We start from the raw sequence: 17,053 nt of genomic DNA, 5'->3' as shown, positions 1-17,053 counted from the left end.
AGGCTGGAACCCGGCGAAGTACGGACGGACCTCACCCCGGGAGCCCCGCTGCCCGCGGTCACCGAGGGCTTCCCCCGCCCGCCGGCCTTGCGCGGCGGCATAACCGCGGCTGACCCGGTCCATCCGGACTCTCGCCTCGGCTCCGCTGTGCGCGGCTGCTGCCTCCCGCTGAGCCGGGCGCGCCTCACTGCCCCCACGCCCGGGGCCCGGCCCGGCCCGGCTCAGCGAGCCGCCCCGCCCCGCCTCGCGGCCCAGCGCAGCACCTGCGGGCGGTGAGGGCCGCGGCGGCAGCGGGCCCGCCCGGCGGTGGGGCGCGCAGGCGCCATCAGCCGCGCAGGTACGGCCCGGGCGCCATGTTGCGAGCGGAAGCCAGGCCCGAGCGGTGGGCCGGGGGGAGGGCGGAAGCGCGGCCCCGCCTGGCGGCGGGAGGAGGGACGGACGGCGGTAGCGGGCAGCAGTCGCCGCTAGAGCCAGCCGGAGCGTCCCGCGTCCTTCGGAGGGCTCGCTGTCTGCCTCGCCTCCCCCGCCTCGGTGCGGGAAAGCGGAGAGCGGAGGCTGCGGGAGCCGGGCGGGGAAGATGCCCCTGGCGCAGCTGGCGGACCCGTGGCAGAAGATGGCTGTGGAGAGCACAGCCGAGAGCAGCACCGAGGTACGCGGCGGGCGGGGGGGGAGCTGCGGGGAAAGTTGTGAAGAGGCGACGGGACCCGGGCTCCCACCGGCGGCGCCGCTCAAGGGACGGGCAGAGTTTCCCCTGGCGGGCGCTCGGGGCGGGCAGCGCCGCGGCTGCGGGCGGGGGGGGCGGGAGGGAGCCGGGGGACAGCGGCCCGGCGCGGGGACGGGGCGCCGAGCCCCCGGGCCGCTCGGGGTGAGCGCTGGCGCCTGCCGGCCGGCCCCGGCGCGCCGCTTCCTCTGCGGGGCACTGCCTCGCGGCCGGGACCGGCCGGGACTCCCCCGCGCCGGGACTCGGGGCGTGTTTCACGGGACCGGGCTGCTCCGGGCTCGCTCCCTCCCCTTCCGCCCCTTTCCCCGGGAGGGAGTAACCTGCTTCTGCGGCGGCCGACTCGGGCGCTTTTGTTCCAGCGCGGTGTCTGGTTACTGTCACGCCGAGTTTCCCTTCCCGGGGCGGCCCCGCCGCCTCCGCCAGCACGGCCCGGGGGGCTCCCGGGCCTGCCCTCGGCTTGCCCGGTGCCCTCGCCTTGCCGCGGCTCCCCCCGACGGTGGCCAAGGGCCGTCCCCGCCCGGGTGCCGCTGCCCCCTTATCTAAGCGCGATGGGGTTGTCTCTGCAGTTTCGCAAGCGTTTGGAAAACCGCAGGGACGTTTCGCATGGGCGAAGCTTTGTGCTTGGCGGCGTTTCTGGGAACATCCCTGGGATGCAGAGCAGTGTGGTTTCCCGCTGTCGGTAGCGGGGAGTTCGTGTTGTGCTGCTGCCCTTGTTAGGCAGGACGCGTGTCAGCTTTCCTGGGCTGAGATAATGAGAGTGGCTGGAAATTAGATTCACCGAGGCCATAGATGCCTTCAGTTACTTTCATTTTTTCCTAGAGTGTACTACTGTGTTGGTTTGGATCTATGTCAATACTACACCTACACAGTCAGTTGTGCTTGCTCTGTGATTCCCTCGTAGCCCACAATGCATGTGCTAGTTTGCAACCAGACTCCCATCTGAAAAGAAGTAGCTTCCTCTGACAGTGCAGCTTCTACCTGAATCTGCTCCAGCTGATATGCAGCCAGGCTGCTTCAAGTGATGCCGAATTTGAATGGCATGGACTCAGGCCAGTTTACAACAATTAGTCGCAAGGTTAGGACTTATTCCTAAGTGAGTGGAGCAAAGAGGAACTGATGCAAAGTTTCTGCAGTATCAGAAGTATCTCTCCTTTTAATATTTGTCTTGTCTTCCTTCTCCTTAAAGTGACTGCATTTCTGGGGGTCAGAAGACTGCAATTCTGATCTGACAGGCAGATCTGTCTTAAATTCTTGCCAGCTACTGTAGTTGCTTTTAAATTCTTGCCAGTTATTTACTGATTTCTAAAGTGGTGATCTTAGATGAGGGTTTTTTTAAATGGAGAGTAACTACAATTTCAGTATGATGCTTGAGGGCAGAGGAGAAGGTGGTGGGGAGATGTTTCTTCAAGACCAATTAGACTAATGATTTAGAGAAAATATCTTCACTGTTACATTAGTATTCCATGCTCACTACATATAGCCTGTGTAACTTCAACAATGGCATATATGCTGGGAAGGTAGCAAAAGAAATTACATTATTTGGAATGTGTGTGCATGATTGATTTTACTTTGTTTTAGGGTATTTCTGACATTATTTGGTTTTAAACTGCTGTCATAAACTTCTTGAAACAAGTGTATTTTACCTCTTACTAAAAAAAATAGTTAAACACTTATACTGACATGAGTCTACAGCAGTTTATCACCAAAAAATCTTCTAGGACCACTAATAAAACATGAAACAGCAATGAACTGACAGGTTTGCACTCTAAGGCCCTAGTCTAGAATAAACACTCAGTTCTTGAAAAGACCAGACTGCACCTGTAAAAGCTTCTCAGGTGACCCTTAAAAGGTAAACTGAGAAACATTGCTTACCTGAAATGAGTTGTTAAGAAAAGATATTTTAGTGAAAATAGATAAGTTTAAGTCAAATACGTAAACAAATGACCTAAATACATAACTTACATTTTCAATTTGCACGAGTTGTGTTTTTCTGTAGCGTAGCAATATACTAATACCAAACTGTATCCTGCAATAGTATCCTTGGACAAAAGTACTTTTTACATCCACCTGGAAACTCATTCTGATTTGAGTCACAGCTTGATACTAATAATATCTTTAGCTGTAATACTGAGTGAGATAAAAAGTTTCTGATAACCGCTCAGACTTGCTGACACAGTTCTTGTAACATTGTGTTATTGATATGAAATTACAAATTACCGAGCTTTAAAAGTCAGCTCAGACATCTTCCTTGTCTTAAAAACTTGGTTTTAATTGGATTAATTTTTCATTTGTTTCCACTTGCAGTCCTGCATTTGGTTTTATACTGGTACCACTGAGGAAGCGATTTCCTGTGATGTGTGAGCAAATTTAGTAGGAAGCATAGAATACCATTACATTGGAATACAGTATAGTTAACAAGCATACATTTGTTTTTCATGGTAAGAATGTGCCTGTTGTTTCAAGTTATCTGCTTTCAAGAAAATTAAGTATTGATGAGTTTGTATGTGAATGCCTGAATAACTAGCCTGATCCTTTGATGTGTACTCCCAGCTGTGCATATTAATGTCGACTGGAGGAGAATGAATAGTTACGGCAGCAAAATTTTGGACACCAGTATGTTGAAAGAGCTGGCCATCATAAGGAGATGCCATTTGTTAGACTTTCTGGGAAGCATTTGTGCCATCTATCTTTAGGAGTTTTAATTTAGGTGCTCTAAATTGGCTGCGGAGAAAGTTCAGTTTTTTCCGCTGCTCTTGACAGGGAATTTATGATCACCTATTTAGGTGTCAAAGTAGATGGTATGGATCCCCCTTTGCAGAATTCCTTGGTTATCTTCTGTATCCAGAATTATTTGAACCTTGCATGAGATAAGGAGTGCTAACATCTAAAGGTCATGCTGATGCTTCAGAGAATCTGGTATAATGTAATTTTTGCTTTGTAATTTAATTCTGATGTCCATATGACATTCTCTGTCAATGTACACCTCTGGTGTGCAATCTGAAATTGATCAGATGTCTTGCCACCTGTAGCCATGAAGCTGTGATTGTGATTGTCTTTACGTTCTGTACCAGTCTGTGTAATCAGTGTTGTACTTAAGTTCCACAGGGACAAAGGCTCTATTTACAGTCATTTCTGGTATGGCCCACACAGGTAAACAATTCAAAGCCAAAGTGGAATCATCGAAATGGACTGGTCTGTGTGGATTTTGGTGACTATCTGTCATCTCTCCATTATAGGCAGAATTAGCTCCAACACTCAGCTGTCGCTTCTCAAACCTATCTACTGTCAGTACAGTGCATTCTGAAGTCTGGGTTTTTCACAGATTTGTGGAGTGACATTATCTTACAATGGGTTAAAAGCGGCAATTTGCCATTTAATTCTCATCTAAATAAACAGTTCACTCTGTATTCCACAAACTACTGTGATAGACAGAAAACATGCTATGTATGTGTAAATACTGTCTTGACAAACATATCACCTGCGTGAAAGATGTTTAGGTGTGTGGAATTTTTTTCAGCTTTTTCAGATCCTTAATGGTACAATTTTACCTTTACTGTTTCTTAGTTAATACATTCCTACTATGTCATGCTGTCAGCTGGGTGGAGTGGGAGGGAGCAGGTGCTTTACTCTGCTGAATTCAGTACCTTCATGCAGTATTGTGTGTGCTCCGCAGCTCTTGGTTTCCTCGCAAAAGGTGTTGATTTTGACTTCTTGAAGCATTCCTGTAGTTTTCTTATGACATCAGCAGTTCTTAGCTTGTTATTGTTTTGTTCAGTATAGCGTGCGTAATATTTCTCACCACAGCTGCGACATCTAATGCAAAGCAGATACAAGCAGACTGACACATTTAAAGGCATGTCTGTTGTATTTGAATTGATTTTGATCTGTCATACTAAGTGCAGTTTTTTGACATTTGAAATGCTTGATTCTCAATGATACATAGACTAAGGTGGGCATTTAATTATTTCTGCACATCAAAAATATTAGCTTTATGAGTTGATTGATCTTGGCAGTGGGCAGTATCATTCAAGATACTGTTTTTGAGTTGTGGTTTATTGTGGTGTTTGGTTTTTGAGGGTTTTGTGTTTTGGTGTGGGGTTTTTTGTTTTGTTTTGGGGGTGGGTTGTTTGTTTTGTTTTTTGTTTTTTTCCAAATAAAATTCATAGCCTTATTCCAATAGTGAAACTTTTAAGCAGTTTTTCAGGCAACAGTAAAACCTTGTAATATTTTTTTCATTCTTGGTGACTTTCAAGGGAATAATTTAATCAGTAGAACTCAGTAAGTTAGAATATCTTAAGGGAATTTTTAAATTTAGACAAACTGAAGTGGTTGATTACTGCCAGTATTGTGCTATATGCTTGCATACGTGTTACTGTGCTACTTATTCTCTCCTTAGTCTCTGAAATAAGGTTAAATGCCTCATGTATTGGAAACAGAGGGAGAAAAAAAATCCTGTGTAGCAGATGGGAAAATGAAATTCAACAGCTTAGTGAGTTCATGTAGCATAATTCATGGGGTCTGTTCTAGAGCTAGGAGGTGAACTCCGATTTCGAGGGACCTACTCCAGTGGCTCAACCACAAAGTTAACTGCTAGCTCATTCTTATCACTAACAGTTACCATATGTTCTCTTTGATGTAAGGAACCCCCTGTGGTAAGCCTAGTGCTCTACTTGACTCTTTTATGAGGAAATGTGCTGCCTTAAAGAAAAAAAAAAAAAAGAAAAAATCAATTGTATAAAAGGTAGCACATCTTCTACATACATTATTATTACCTAGATCTGTTTTCTGACACAATTTCTAAGGCTCCATGTAACTAAATTAATTACATTTCCATTTAAGATTTAATTTCAAGCATTAATTTATTGGAACATGCTTAAGTATATACAGAAGTTGTGGAGAAATGGTGTTTTATTGTGATTTTAAATGTCCAGCAAAACACAGCTTGGAAAAATAAAATCTTCATTGTCCTGCAGGCTCAAAAGGTGCTAGTTTCAGTGTGTAATCAGATCATGATTAATATTATTTGTATTATTCCTTACAAAACATGGTTGCCAAAATTACTGTTATATCTTAGAGTTGCATGTTAATTTTTTTTTTTCACTTAATGGAGAGTCTTTCTCCTTTTGTCTTCCAGCGGATGACATTTGTTGTGTAGTCACCTTGAAAATCCTGAATTTTAGGAAATGGTGAAGTTGTTCCATAGCTGAGTCTCTCAGAAGAATTTATTAAAATAGCTAAATGATGATAAACGAGTACTGCTTTAGTTGACTTCAGCATTAAATTTCAACCTTTGTCATTTATCATGCAGAGAGATTCTAAGAAACCAACTGGTGTCTGAAAACCCGTGTCTGCATTGTAAGGAACCGCAGCCTTGCTGGGCCCCTCGGGTGCCCCTGACTCCTGGGGCAAGGACCTGGCATGTTCTCCCTTGCGGGTGCCCTGGTCCCCTTGGGAAGGAGCCCGGGCAGGGCGTCACGGTGGGGCTGGGATTGCAGAGGGCAGTGAAAGTGAAGTGTGTACCCCTGCCTTCTGCAAATACAGCCTTGGTAATAAGATTTGTACGCTGTCAGGTGCTGGAGTCACTCTTAAGATGATGTGTGTGAGCCAAGAAGGAATTTCTTTTCTTTTCATGTATGCAGCAGTTATTGGATATATTGAAGTGAGTGATTTCTACATGTATGTGTCGTCTTCCTTTTGGAGTAAGTGAAGGGGGAATAGATTATGTATTTGGAGGGGTTTTTTTAGTTGGTGTTTTTGTTGCTGTTGTTTTGGGGTTTTTTTTGTTGGTTTGGTTTTGTTGTTTTTACTGAGGCTGCTGGATTGCTGTGTTAAGTGTAATAACTTCACTTCCCTGTCTTTTTTTTTTTTCCTGAACAAATGAACATACATGATTTGGAGCTTGTATTAGCTACAGAAAGGAGTTGGCCTGGACAAAGATTTTATGATACTGTATGTCTGGCATTTTGACTAATGCCTTGGCACTTTTCTGACTTTAAACTGAGTTAATTCAGAGACTGAGAACCGTAAACTTTTTTTTTAATTAATTTTTTTTTTTTTTTAGTTTCCTTTTCTGGCCTGGCTTGGCACAGGGCTGGACAAATGCCAGAATGCCAGTGCCAAGGAAAGCATTGCAGTGGAGGAAAGGGAACTGCTTTTCTATATTGTTAAACTATACTGAGTCACAGCAGATAAGAAAGTGGTAGCATAAAGTAGGCAGGGTTTACGAAATCATTTGGTTAAAGTTGCCCAAGTATCCCAACTTAAGGAAATAATGGCTTTGTACCTAAATGATCTGCATGTTAGTGGTTAATATCTGAGGTTGATTATCTACAGAAATGGCAAGTTTCCATGTCTTGCTGTTTCTTTTAGTACTCAGCAAAGGAAGAAGTCAGTCACCTTAGTCAATGAAGTTTAGAATAAATTATGTGCAATGAATGGAGCTTGAAGTAACAAAGTTTTATATAAAATAAATATTTGTAGTAATTTTAAGTTTCATAGAAATAAAGACTCCTGTATTTAGGGTGTTTTTGTTTTGTTTTTGTTTTTTTAATTAAGGACTTTTTAATACTTGCATGTACTATTTTTAACATAGTGTATGCAAAATGTATATCTGCTATGAGAGAACAGTTAAAGAAGTCTAAGATGATAGCTCATTTCTGCTACTTGCATATAATAAATTTTAATCAGATCAGGATTTAGGTAAGTGCTTTGGATCAGCGTGGCTTCACAGCTCAGGAGTTAGGGCATAAGTCATTAATTCGGATCCTAGTAAAGCTTGGTATTTTAGTTAAGCACTGGAATACATTCTGAAAACTCCATTACTGAAGATTTAAGAAGGGGTTACACATAAACTTCTTGTGAGCAACATTGTGGGATTAGCTGATCATGCCTCAGTGTACTGAGATAGACTGGATGACCTCTCAAGGTCCCCTCAAGTCTAGTTTCAACTATTTTTCAATGGACCTACAAATTTTTTTCTCGGAGTAGCTCATTGCTGCTTAGAATAGCAAGTTTGAGCATCTACAGTTCAGAAGGCTTTTATTGAATGTAGTTCCATGCAGCACCTTGCGTTGCTAACAGCAAATTTGTTACGAATGTTCAGTAGGGAAACTAGTCTGTGCTGCTTTGAAACAAACCAGCAGCATTGTTACAGCTTTACTCAATTCAAGGGTCACACATTTCTTGAGTTTTATCTGCCAGTTGAGAGTACCTTGACCAGAGTATAAGTGCTCTGATCTATATATGGCCAGTGTTTTAATGATTAAATAATAAATAATACTTGAAGTTCTTTTGTGTTTTGAAATACTTATTTTTTGTATCCTAAACTTTATTTCAGAAGGCTTAAATGGGGGGCGGGGGGAAGAATCTGTTAAACCCTATAATTGTGTTTAAAAGTTATTGGATAAGACTGTGGCAGCTGAAAGCTAGAAATTACCTGGGATAAACTTCAGACTTATCCAGGTAATTTATTTAAATTATAATTCCAAAGCATAGTTAAATCATCGCCTGTGTTACTCATTGGCATGTTATAACTTCTAGATGATGATTTTTAAATGGCATGTTTCAGACATCTTATCTTGTCTGCTTATTTGTGTGTTCAAAACATCATCCTGTATTGATACATAGTTCATAATTCTTGATTTGTCCAATTATTAAGTGTAAGAATATAACAGTTTTTTAAATTATATTTTAGTTGGGGGGTATGGTTCTCCTAAAAAGTACCAATTACATGGAAAGGTCAATAGTTATATAACATACTGAACTCTATTAATAGTATCAAGACTGGTTACTAACTTAAATGCTCAAGCCCAGTATTAATGTTTAGGAAATGTTGAGGTTAATGGCAGAAGAATTATACCAAAAGTTGTAACTGGTATCAATTTCATAAGGGGTTTTAAAATAACTGACAAGCATAGTCGGCTAAAAAAGTTAAAATAGTTGGCAGAGAGGCTACTTAGACATCCCAAAATAGTCTAGCAATAGTCTAAACACAAAGCAGAGATGGTTCGGGGGAGGAAGAAGATGTATGTCTGATGTTGAAGAAGCTTTGGAGGCAAACTTATGTCCTTCATTAAAAAAAAATAAATCTGTTAAGACTGTAGGAAAGAACATAAAGTTCAGGGAAGTAAGTCCAAATTAGCAGAACTTTGGTTTGTAAATCAAATATGAGAATGCAGATACTAAACTAAATCTAAAAACTTCAAGCGTATACTGTCTGTAATATTATTGATGAAACTGATACAGAAAATAGGAAAAAGTGAGCACTACAGGAAACATAATGATTTGTCCAATTAATATTTCAATTAATATAGTTTAGATAGTTGTAAAAAATAGTTATGTAAATGATGGATACTTAAAATTATTATTAACATAAGATATTCTGCACTAAATTGGTACATTCAAATTTCTGTTACAGATGCTAGATGGTGTATTTTACATACAAGTTCATCCGTGTGAGCCCAGTGCTAAATCAGAAGGATGGATGGGAACAGCATTAGGTTTATTGTGCCCAAGATACTACAGTTTTGCCAGACTTTTGAGGTGAATTGAATCTCTTGCAGTACATTTTGCAACCATAATTTAAAAAAAAAAAGTGACATTAAGATTGCAGATCAATATGTATTTGTAGTGTGTAGAGTGCAGGATATTCCCTGCTTCACAAAAAGTGGTTAATTGGTTGTGTGTGAGATGTGGACTACATTTGTCGATGTACTCCTTTCTTAGAAAGGGTTTAGTGTTACTAGATTTTCTTTATACCGGTACCCTAGCATATGCCACTACTTGCTACCTCTTGGTCCCTTCCAGTGCAGTGATTTATGGGTGTGCTTTACTGGTCAAGAAGTGGAACTGTCTTTTTGCTAGGAAAATCCAGTGCTTGATTATACAGTAAGAGTTTGGTGGGTTTAAACCTGTAATTTTTGATTGCTAGGAATACTGGTGGTTGATTTCCTGTTATGTCATTTATTGTCTTTTGTGTCAGAGGTTCTCTTGGTTCATATGGGGGACATTCATGTTCCAACAGCCTGGTGCAGATTCCCTGATGTTTGTCTGCTTTATGCTCAGTTAGGGAACCTGTAGGATCTCTTTTGTGTTCCTGTCCATGTGCCTTTGGGAAAATTGCTGGAACCCAACTATGTTTATGTATTCATTTTTATCAATTTAGTGAAATATGACAACTGGTTTAAAAGCTATTGGGAGTGAAATTTGTGGCTAACTTAACATCACTGTTTCCACTGGATAACAGAATTTGAGTTAATTGGAAGAGCATTTTGTTATGAGGGATATGCGTGCTCCTTTCATGGCATGAATTGATTGCTGGTATGTTTAGGTCTAAGTAGAAACTTTCTGTGGACATTTCTGTGATATTTTTTTTTTTTTTTTTTTTTTTCCCCTTAAGAGTTCTCTTGTGCCATCATCTGAAATATGTTCTACCTTTGAAGCCAGAATATTGGAAATAACCAGATCTTTGATCTGTTCTGCGTGCTTAGCATCCCACCACAGGAGGAGTGCAGCTGAAGAATAATCAGGGTCTAGAGTCTGTCTTTTGAATTAGACCAACCTGTACATGTGACAGATACAGTCAGCCTTTTCTTCTTCTGTATTCATTTGACTACTAGTTCCAATCTGTTATGTCATAGAGAGATGCCCTTGGTTCTAGTTAAATACTAGAGCAAGTCTACAACCAGCAAAATGGAACCTATTTCATTCACTCACCTCTTAAGTGTGCTGCTGACCTCCTTACTACACAGTCATTTAAATATTGCCACTTCCAATAGAGACCTTTTGGCTTTATGTTTTAACTCATAAGAAGGGCAGTATGCTTTGTAGACTTTCTGAATGCACAGCTGCTTTCCATTTAAAAGTATCATATACCAGCAAACCATAAATCACATATACTTCTTTACCTTACATGGCTCAGACTGTTATGAGAGAAACTGGTTCTACCATTTGGCGATTCCTTTAGCATAATCATTGCTTGGGTAGACCTATTTAAAAAGATCTTGCTAATCCAGTGATCTGGCTCAGACTTGACCGCATGGCACACATGCTGATTTCTTGAGTTCGTTCCTAGTTCTAATAAGTGTGTTGTGAATGTATTGCTTGAATTCAACCGAAAAGCAACTGAAAGCAATGCAGGATTACACAGGAAAACCAGATTGTACAAAACAGTTAATTCATTATGCAAAAGTTTGCTGTGTTTTTTCTGGTAGACTGATAAAATGTTGAAGAAGTCAATGAGGTTAAAGATTCGAGTCTTTTTTAAAACAGCAGTTGATTTTGCCTTTTTGTCTTCAAAGAGAGGCTTGTCTCAAGTCTCTGATAGTGTGTTCTGCTTTCAACTGTGTTTCAGTTGGCTTAAAATAGTAAGCATGAAATATCAAAGTTTACTGTATAGTAAATTATTACTTAACCTGCAGTTAATGCACATTATTATTCGGTGTTGTAGCATAAATCACTATTTCTGAAAATCTGCATGTGAAGTCAGTTTAGAGCACATGCCTTTGATACACAAGTTGCCCTGTTCTAGGCCTCAGAGTTTAGCCATCATTAGTTGTTAGGACATTGTAGACTCCTCCTTTCTAGCTCAAGTCAATTGTCTTATTGGTTCTACTGTTCTTCTCATTCGTTCCTATTGACAAGATACTTTGGAAACTATCTTGTAGCATGAACAGTATATAGACATGTGTAGCTAAAATACAAATGTTAATTTAATTGAAATATATGCCACAGGTTTGAGAAAAGGGAAAGTGTGTGAATTGTGGCCTTGATGGTAATGATGTGTATATACACAATATGCTTCCTTGAGAATAGGCTCTATTAAAAACACTCATTTCTGTTACTTAGCTAAGCTGGTATTTTTATGGTGATTTATTTCAACTTTTTATGTATCTTAAGGAAGAATAGTACAGTATTCACTGTTTGTACATTATAAGTAAAAGATGCTACAGTGAGAGGAATTTAGGCTTTTTGGACCATCATCTTGGCAGATTACCCTTAGCTGTACAACTAGAATTTGTGATGCTGACTACCCTTAACTGAGCTCATGAAAATTATATTCACCTCTGTAGTAATGCATAACATGTGAAGCTGATTTCATACTAGTCCTCCCTCATGGAAAGATGACTTCTAGAGTAGGCTAGAGTCATATTAGAAGTCTCCAGTATCTTCCTGGAGCCAGTTGAGAAAATGGTGGTGTTACCATGTGCCAGAACTCTGCACTGGATAGGCTATCAGAAGCTGAACTGTCTTACTCTCCCCACCCCCTTAAAAAAAAAAAAAAAAAAGCCTGTGTCATATTTGGACAATCCATAATTCTCATGATTTAGCTTTATCCAGCTGCATCTTTTAGCAAAAGAAATGCTCAGGAGAAAACTTAGTAGAGAGCTGGTAATCATCTGAGATTGAACATTCAGTGTGTTTGCAATATTTGTAAATTGAATTCATAAATTGTTAGGGTTTAATCTGTCACTTCGTACAAAAGATTCTCCCCCAACCATGTGCAAGCTGGAATACTGATAAGTTTTTACAGGAAAATGCTAGGAAGGTTCCACGCATGAAGTCTGCTGAAAAACTGAGCTGTGGGAAGGAAGGTGTAGAATGAAGCTAAAATCTCTGAATCTCTGAGCAGCTTTTCTTAACTTTATAACTACTAGAAAATATTTATCCAGATAGGCATGTAACTTTATCTTAAGTAAATTAAGTTCTGAAAAAATAGATTAATTAGGCCTTGTATTCTCTAGGGAAACAGTGCATAAATATACTTAAATTCTGCCTCCAGTGGTAATGGAAAATATAACAATTTTTAATAATTTTTCATTTGTTTCTAAAATCATATTGAATTGCTGTTAAACTCTAGGAGCAAACTAAGATTTAATGCTCCAGGTGATATCCCATATTATAACTTAGGAAATACATATTTTTCCTTACAACTTGTTAATATTCATGCTTGTTGTGTAAGCAAGGTCATTCTAAGTCTTTCTGAGAAAAATGTCTCTTAAAGATTCTCCTGTTTTCATTGATGAGGAAAATAAAGCATTTGTTGACCAACAAGGTATTTAAGCTTTTTAAAAATCTGTGTGACTAAATTTCACATTTAAAAGCCTGTTTTTGTATGGCTTTTTAGAATGGTCCTGAGAAGAGTACAGAAAGTAGTAAATGCTGGATAATAAAATTAACATTGCATTCATAGTTTTTCTAAGGCTATACTGTAGTTATAAAGGTTCTTGAAGTCGTCGTGGTAGAGTAAGGACTGACTGTTTCTACATAAGGTCTTGCTCTTAGAAGGAACCTGTTCATCTGTTCTTTGTTGTGGCTTTTTGCTGTTCAGTCTTCATCAGGTTTAACTCTTTCACAGAAGTTGTAGTAGTGGAAAATAATGTCTAGCTGTGTAGTAGTAAGGATTCTAATGCCAGATTGTTTTATGTATTTCTTACTGTGGCATCCAGTTTGATAATACACCAGGATCAAAGTGAGAGTGGTATTGTGTGCCAGCAATATGCCGTCTTCTGTGTTTACTTTCTATTTTTTTTTAATAGAACATGGAGAAGGGAACATTTGACCCTGTACAGTAGCATACCATGAAAGCACGTCTGCAATATATTTATTTCTGTACTCAGATTCAGCATTTCTAGTAACTTGCTGTGTCTGTTTTTACAGAATGGACAGCAAATTGTGGATGAACCTATGGGAGAAGATGATATCAACCCACAAACTGTGAGTAAATGATGGTTGTAATAAAGATAGATAATACAATATTGTAGCACACTGATATAATTTAATTTACAGGCAGTTTGCCACTAATGTTTTGTTGTTTAGGTTTGCTTGACATGAGGTACAATCTAGGATCCTGATATTTTTGAGAGATTCTCTCTCACTGGTCGTCTTGTCTTGTCCTATTGTTTGTTCTGATTAAGTTTTATTCTTTTCCTAGTATTTCTGGATGATATAGGCACTCCCTAGTATTTTTAGCATGAGAGATGCTTTCCTGTGGAAAGCACAAAGCTGAATATGGTAGAAGTTACAATTGGGTTGAGGAGTGAGAAGGTTTGGTAGTAAGATGTGGCTAGTTAGAGCATTCCTGAATGGGAAGGGAGGTTGAGCTCCTTTTTTCTTTTCTTAGCAACCTTAAAAGCATGTGGTTCTTTTCTACTGTCTACTTTTCTTAGTGCCAATGAGGAAAGTGCTTCCATTGACTGCTGTTAGTCTCATCAGTGCATAGGTGAAAATATTTTACATCTGTGAGTTCCAGAAGTATGCTTTATTAATAGTTAAGGTTTCAGTTGTTGTCATGTCACAACAAAGGATTGTCTCATGGTTAAATTCCACACAGATTCAGTTGCAGACACATGTGCTCTTACTGTATGAAATATGATTCTTTCACCTTGGCAGTGTAGACCTTTGCTTTCCCCCTTGTAGTTTGATATGCAAGGTGTAACAGCAGCCATCACCTTTGTTTTTCCATACTGTCCTAAGATTTCTTGCCAGTATCTGCCTGTATCTTTTTATTGTTAGCATTAGTCATTTCATATTTTCCTTATTGCCCTGTGTAAAACTAGATTGTTTGCTTAATAAATCTTCATTAGCCTGAAAGATTCTTTCTCTGCCCTTTCTCCATAGAATAAAGACACAAAGTTTTAGGTCCTCTTCTTGGGCTTCTAGTAGAAAAGTTTAGATGTGTCACACTGGAGTACTTTCAAGAATAGTAAAGCTAGTCCATTGAGGCCCAGGCATTTCCTAAGTCTTTCCTCTGTTGTTGTGGATTCCAACTTTCCTCTTGTGATTTTAATTTGGCTAAGTTGCAGTGGAAGAGAACTTCTATACATTGGTTCAGAGCTGACAAGGCTAGGGGCCCCAAAAATGTTTGCATGGAGATATTCAAAGATGATAGCTGTATCAATTTAGATGGTGACTTAAGACCCCTTCTCTGCCTCAGGTAAGATGCTGAATGCTGAAACATGTTTAGTGAAATTTTCGTAGTAATAGAATAGCCAAAGGCAGCGGCTGAACTATTAATGTAGATGTTGAGTTTTTGCTGTAAATCAGATCTGGACAGTAAGCATTAGAGAGCTCTGAACTAATGCATTGTAAAGCACATGTAGGAGTAGAGTGATCACTCTGAGCTCAAACTAGCAAGTGAACACAAAATATACCCCAGATATCTATCCCTTTTTTTCTTTCTTCCCCATAACTTGTTCGTTTGTTTTGTTTTGTTTTGATTTCAGCTATCTGTAAATTCTAAAAGATCATAGCTCATACTCCTGCCTGCTTCTGGTAGTCATTCAGTGGAAGATCAGGGGTGAGGCAGGACTGTGAACCTGTAGTTTCCATTGCTCTTGTTACTGAGAGGCCTTAATCAAGAATAGAGGTTGCTGCTAAAGAGAAGATCAGAGTCAGGAAAGTTCATTGATAATTTGAGTAAGTTCCTTATCTTCATGTCAAACTTACAGTTTACAAAATTGTATAATGTGAAGATGCCAGTGAATTCAGGTTACTTATTGCAATGCCTGTGACTTTCACTCAGATATCATGGCAGCTTCAGTGTTTACTTGTAGTTTTGTGTCAGAGAGTAGTATCTGACTTATATTAGGCCTCGTGATAAATGACCTTACCAATAAAGCACAATTTTTGGAACTCTGCATTTGATTGGAGTTCACAGTTCATATGCTGGTATTGCATATTGTGTGGACTTCAGCTTGTGATGAGGTGGTCAAAGCTGTTTCCATCTATGCAGCATGGATATAATTGCAACACCATAGCAGTTTCTCTCTCTGCTGAAGTGATGGAGAGAGCCAGTTTAGATAATGAGTGGAGTTGCCTTTACCATGCTTGTCTTCAAACTTACCAGTAATAGATGTGGCTCTTAAGCTGATATGAAAAAGAAGAGATTAAAAGCTTGTACTATCTAACTGCTTTTGATTGCTCCTCATACTGTACAGGGCTCTGCTGTCTTTAAGACAGGGTGAAGAAACAAGGCAAGTGCTGACAGATGACTCTAAAGTAGTGCAGTGTAAAAGAGTAAGAAAGGAATAATATTTGTGTGGTTAGAAGGCAACACCAGGAGGAGATCGGTTGTTCTAATATATTCTGCATAACACAGACTACGGTGCTTACATGAATTCTTGTTTGAACTAGAACACTTCTTTTGGGGAAGGTGTTCATATTTCATTTGTTAATTTATTCTAACTAGTGCGATTGCTTGATGATGATTTCTGTGGTTTGAGTTTGTAACTTCACGTTCTTCCTATGAACTTTTTTGGTTTTTATCTGCTGCAATTATATTTATCTATTGTATTAGGTTTACATGACAAGGTTTTGGTAGTGGGGGGGGTGGCCCATCATGTGGGACAGAACCAGTTCTTCCCAGCTCCAAAATGGACCCGCCACTGGCCAAAGCTGAGCCCGTTAGTGAGAGAGTGGCTGGGTGGGTATTTGACAGGCATCCAAGGTTAACCCACCACAACTATCAAATTTCTCTTTCAAGATATGATAACTGCAGAATTACGTACAAGCGTTTTTCTATACTTTCATTTCCAAACTGCTGCTTTTTTGACAAACTACCTGTTTCAACACAATATCACAGAATCATTTAGGTTGGAAATGACATCTAAGATCATCAGGTCCAACTGTTAACCTCACACTGCCAAGTCCACCACTAAACCATGTCCCCAAGAGCCTCATCTACATGTCTTTTAAATGCCTCCAGGGATGGTGACTCCATCACTTCCCTGGGCAGCCTGTTCCAATGCCTGACAGCCCTTTCCATGAAGAAATTTTTCCTAATATCCAATCTGAACCTTCCCTGGCACAATTTGAGGCCATTTCCTCTCATCATCTTGCTTGGGAGAAGAGACCAGCACCCTCCATGCTACAACCTCCTTTCAGGCAGTTGCAGACAGCGATCAGGTCTCCCCTCAGCCTCCTTTTCTCCAAGCTAAACAGCCCCAGTTCCCTCAGCCGCTCCTCATCAGACTTGTGCTCCAGGCCCCACCACCAGCTTCATTGCCCTTCTCTGCAGTCTCTCCAGCACCTCAGTGTCTTTCCTGTAGTGAGGGGACCAAAGCTGAACGCAGTATCCAAGGTGTGGCCTCACCAGTGCTGAGTACAGGGGGATGATCACTTGCCTAGTCCTGCTGGCCACACTATTTCTGACACAAGCCAGGACGCTGTTGGCTTTCTTGGTCACCTGGGCACACTTTTGGCTCATATTCGGCCGACTGTTGATCAACACCCCCAGGCCCTTTTCCACCAGGCAGCTTTCTAGCCACTCTTCCCTGAGCCTGTAGCGCTGCCTGGGGTTGTTGAGACCAAAGTGCAGGACCCGGCACTTGGCCT

The 17,053-nt window shown here is 40.7% G+C and overlaps 1 protein-coding gene across 2 annotated transcripts in view; it reads left to right on the top strand.

Moving 5' to 3' along the window:
* Positions 1-427: 427 nt before the first annotated feature.
* RPS6KA3 (ribosomal protein S6 kinase A3) overlaps positions 428-17,053 on the top strand; it is a 79,027-nt gene continuing 62,401 nt past the window's right edge. For both annotated transcript variants that reach the window (XM_065629238.1, XM_065629229.1), the window contains exons 1-2: positions 428-649; positions 13,379-13,435. In XM_065629238.1, coding sequence (XP_065485310.1) covers positions 578-649; positions 13,379-13,435 — 129 coding nt within the window. In that variant the 5' untranslated portion in view covers positions 428-577. The remainder of the gene's footprint in view (positions 650-13,378; positions 13,436-17,053) is intronic.

Source organism: Caloenas nicobarica, chromosome 1 (assembly GCF_036013445.1).
Source record: "Caloenas nicobarica isolate bCalNic1 chromosome 1, bCalNic1.hap1, whole genome shotgun sequence".
NCBI lineage: Eukaryota > Metazoa > Chordata > Aves > Columbiformes > Columbidae > Caloenas > Caloenas nicobarica.
The sequence above is the reverse complement of the archived record's forward strand: the minus strand, read 5'-3'. Positions and strand labels throughout refer to the sequence as shown.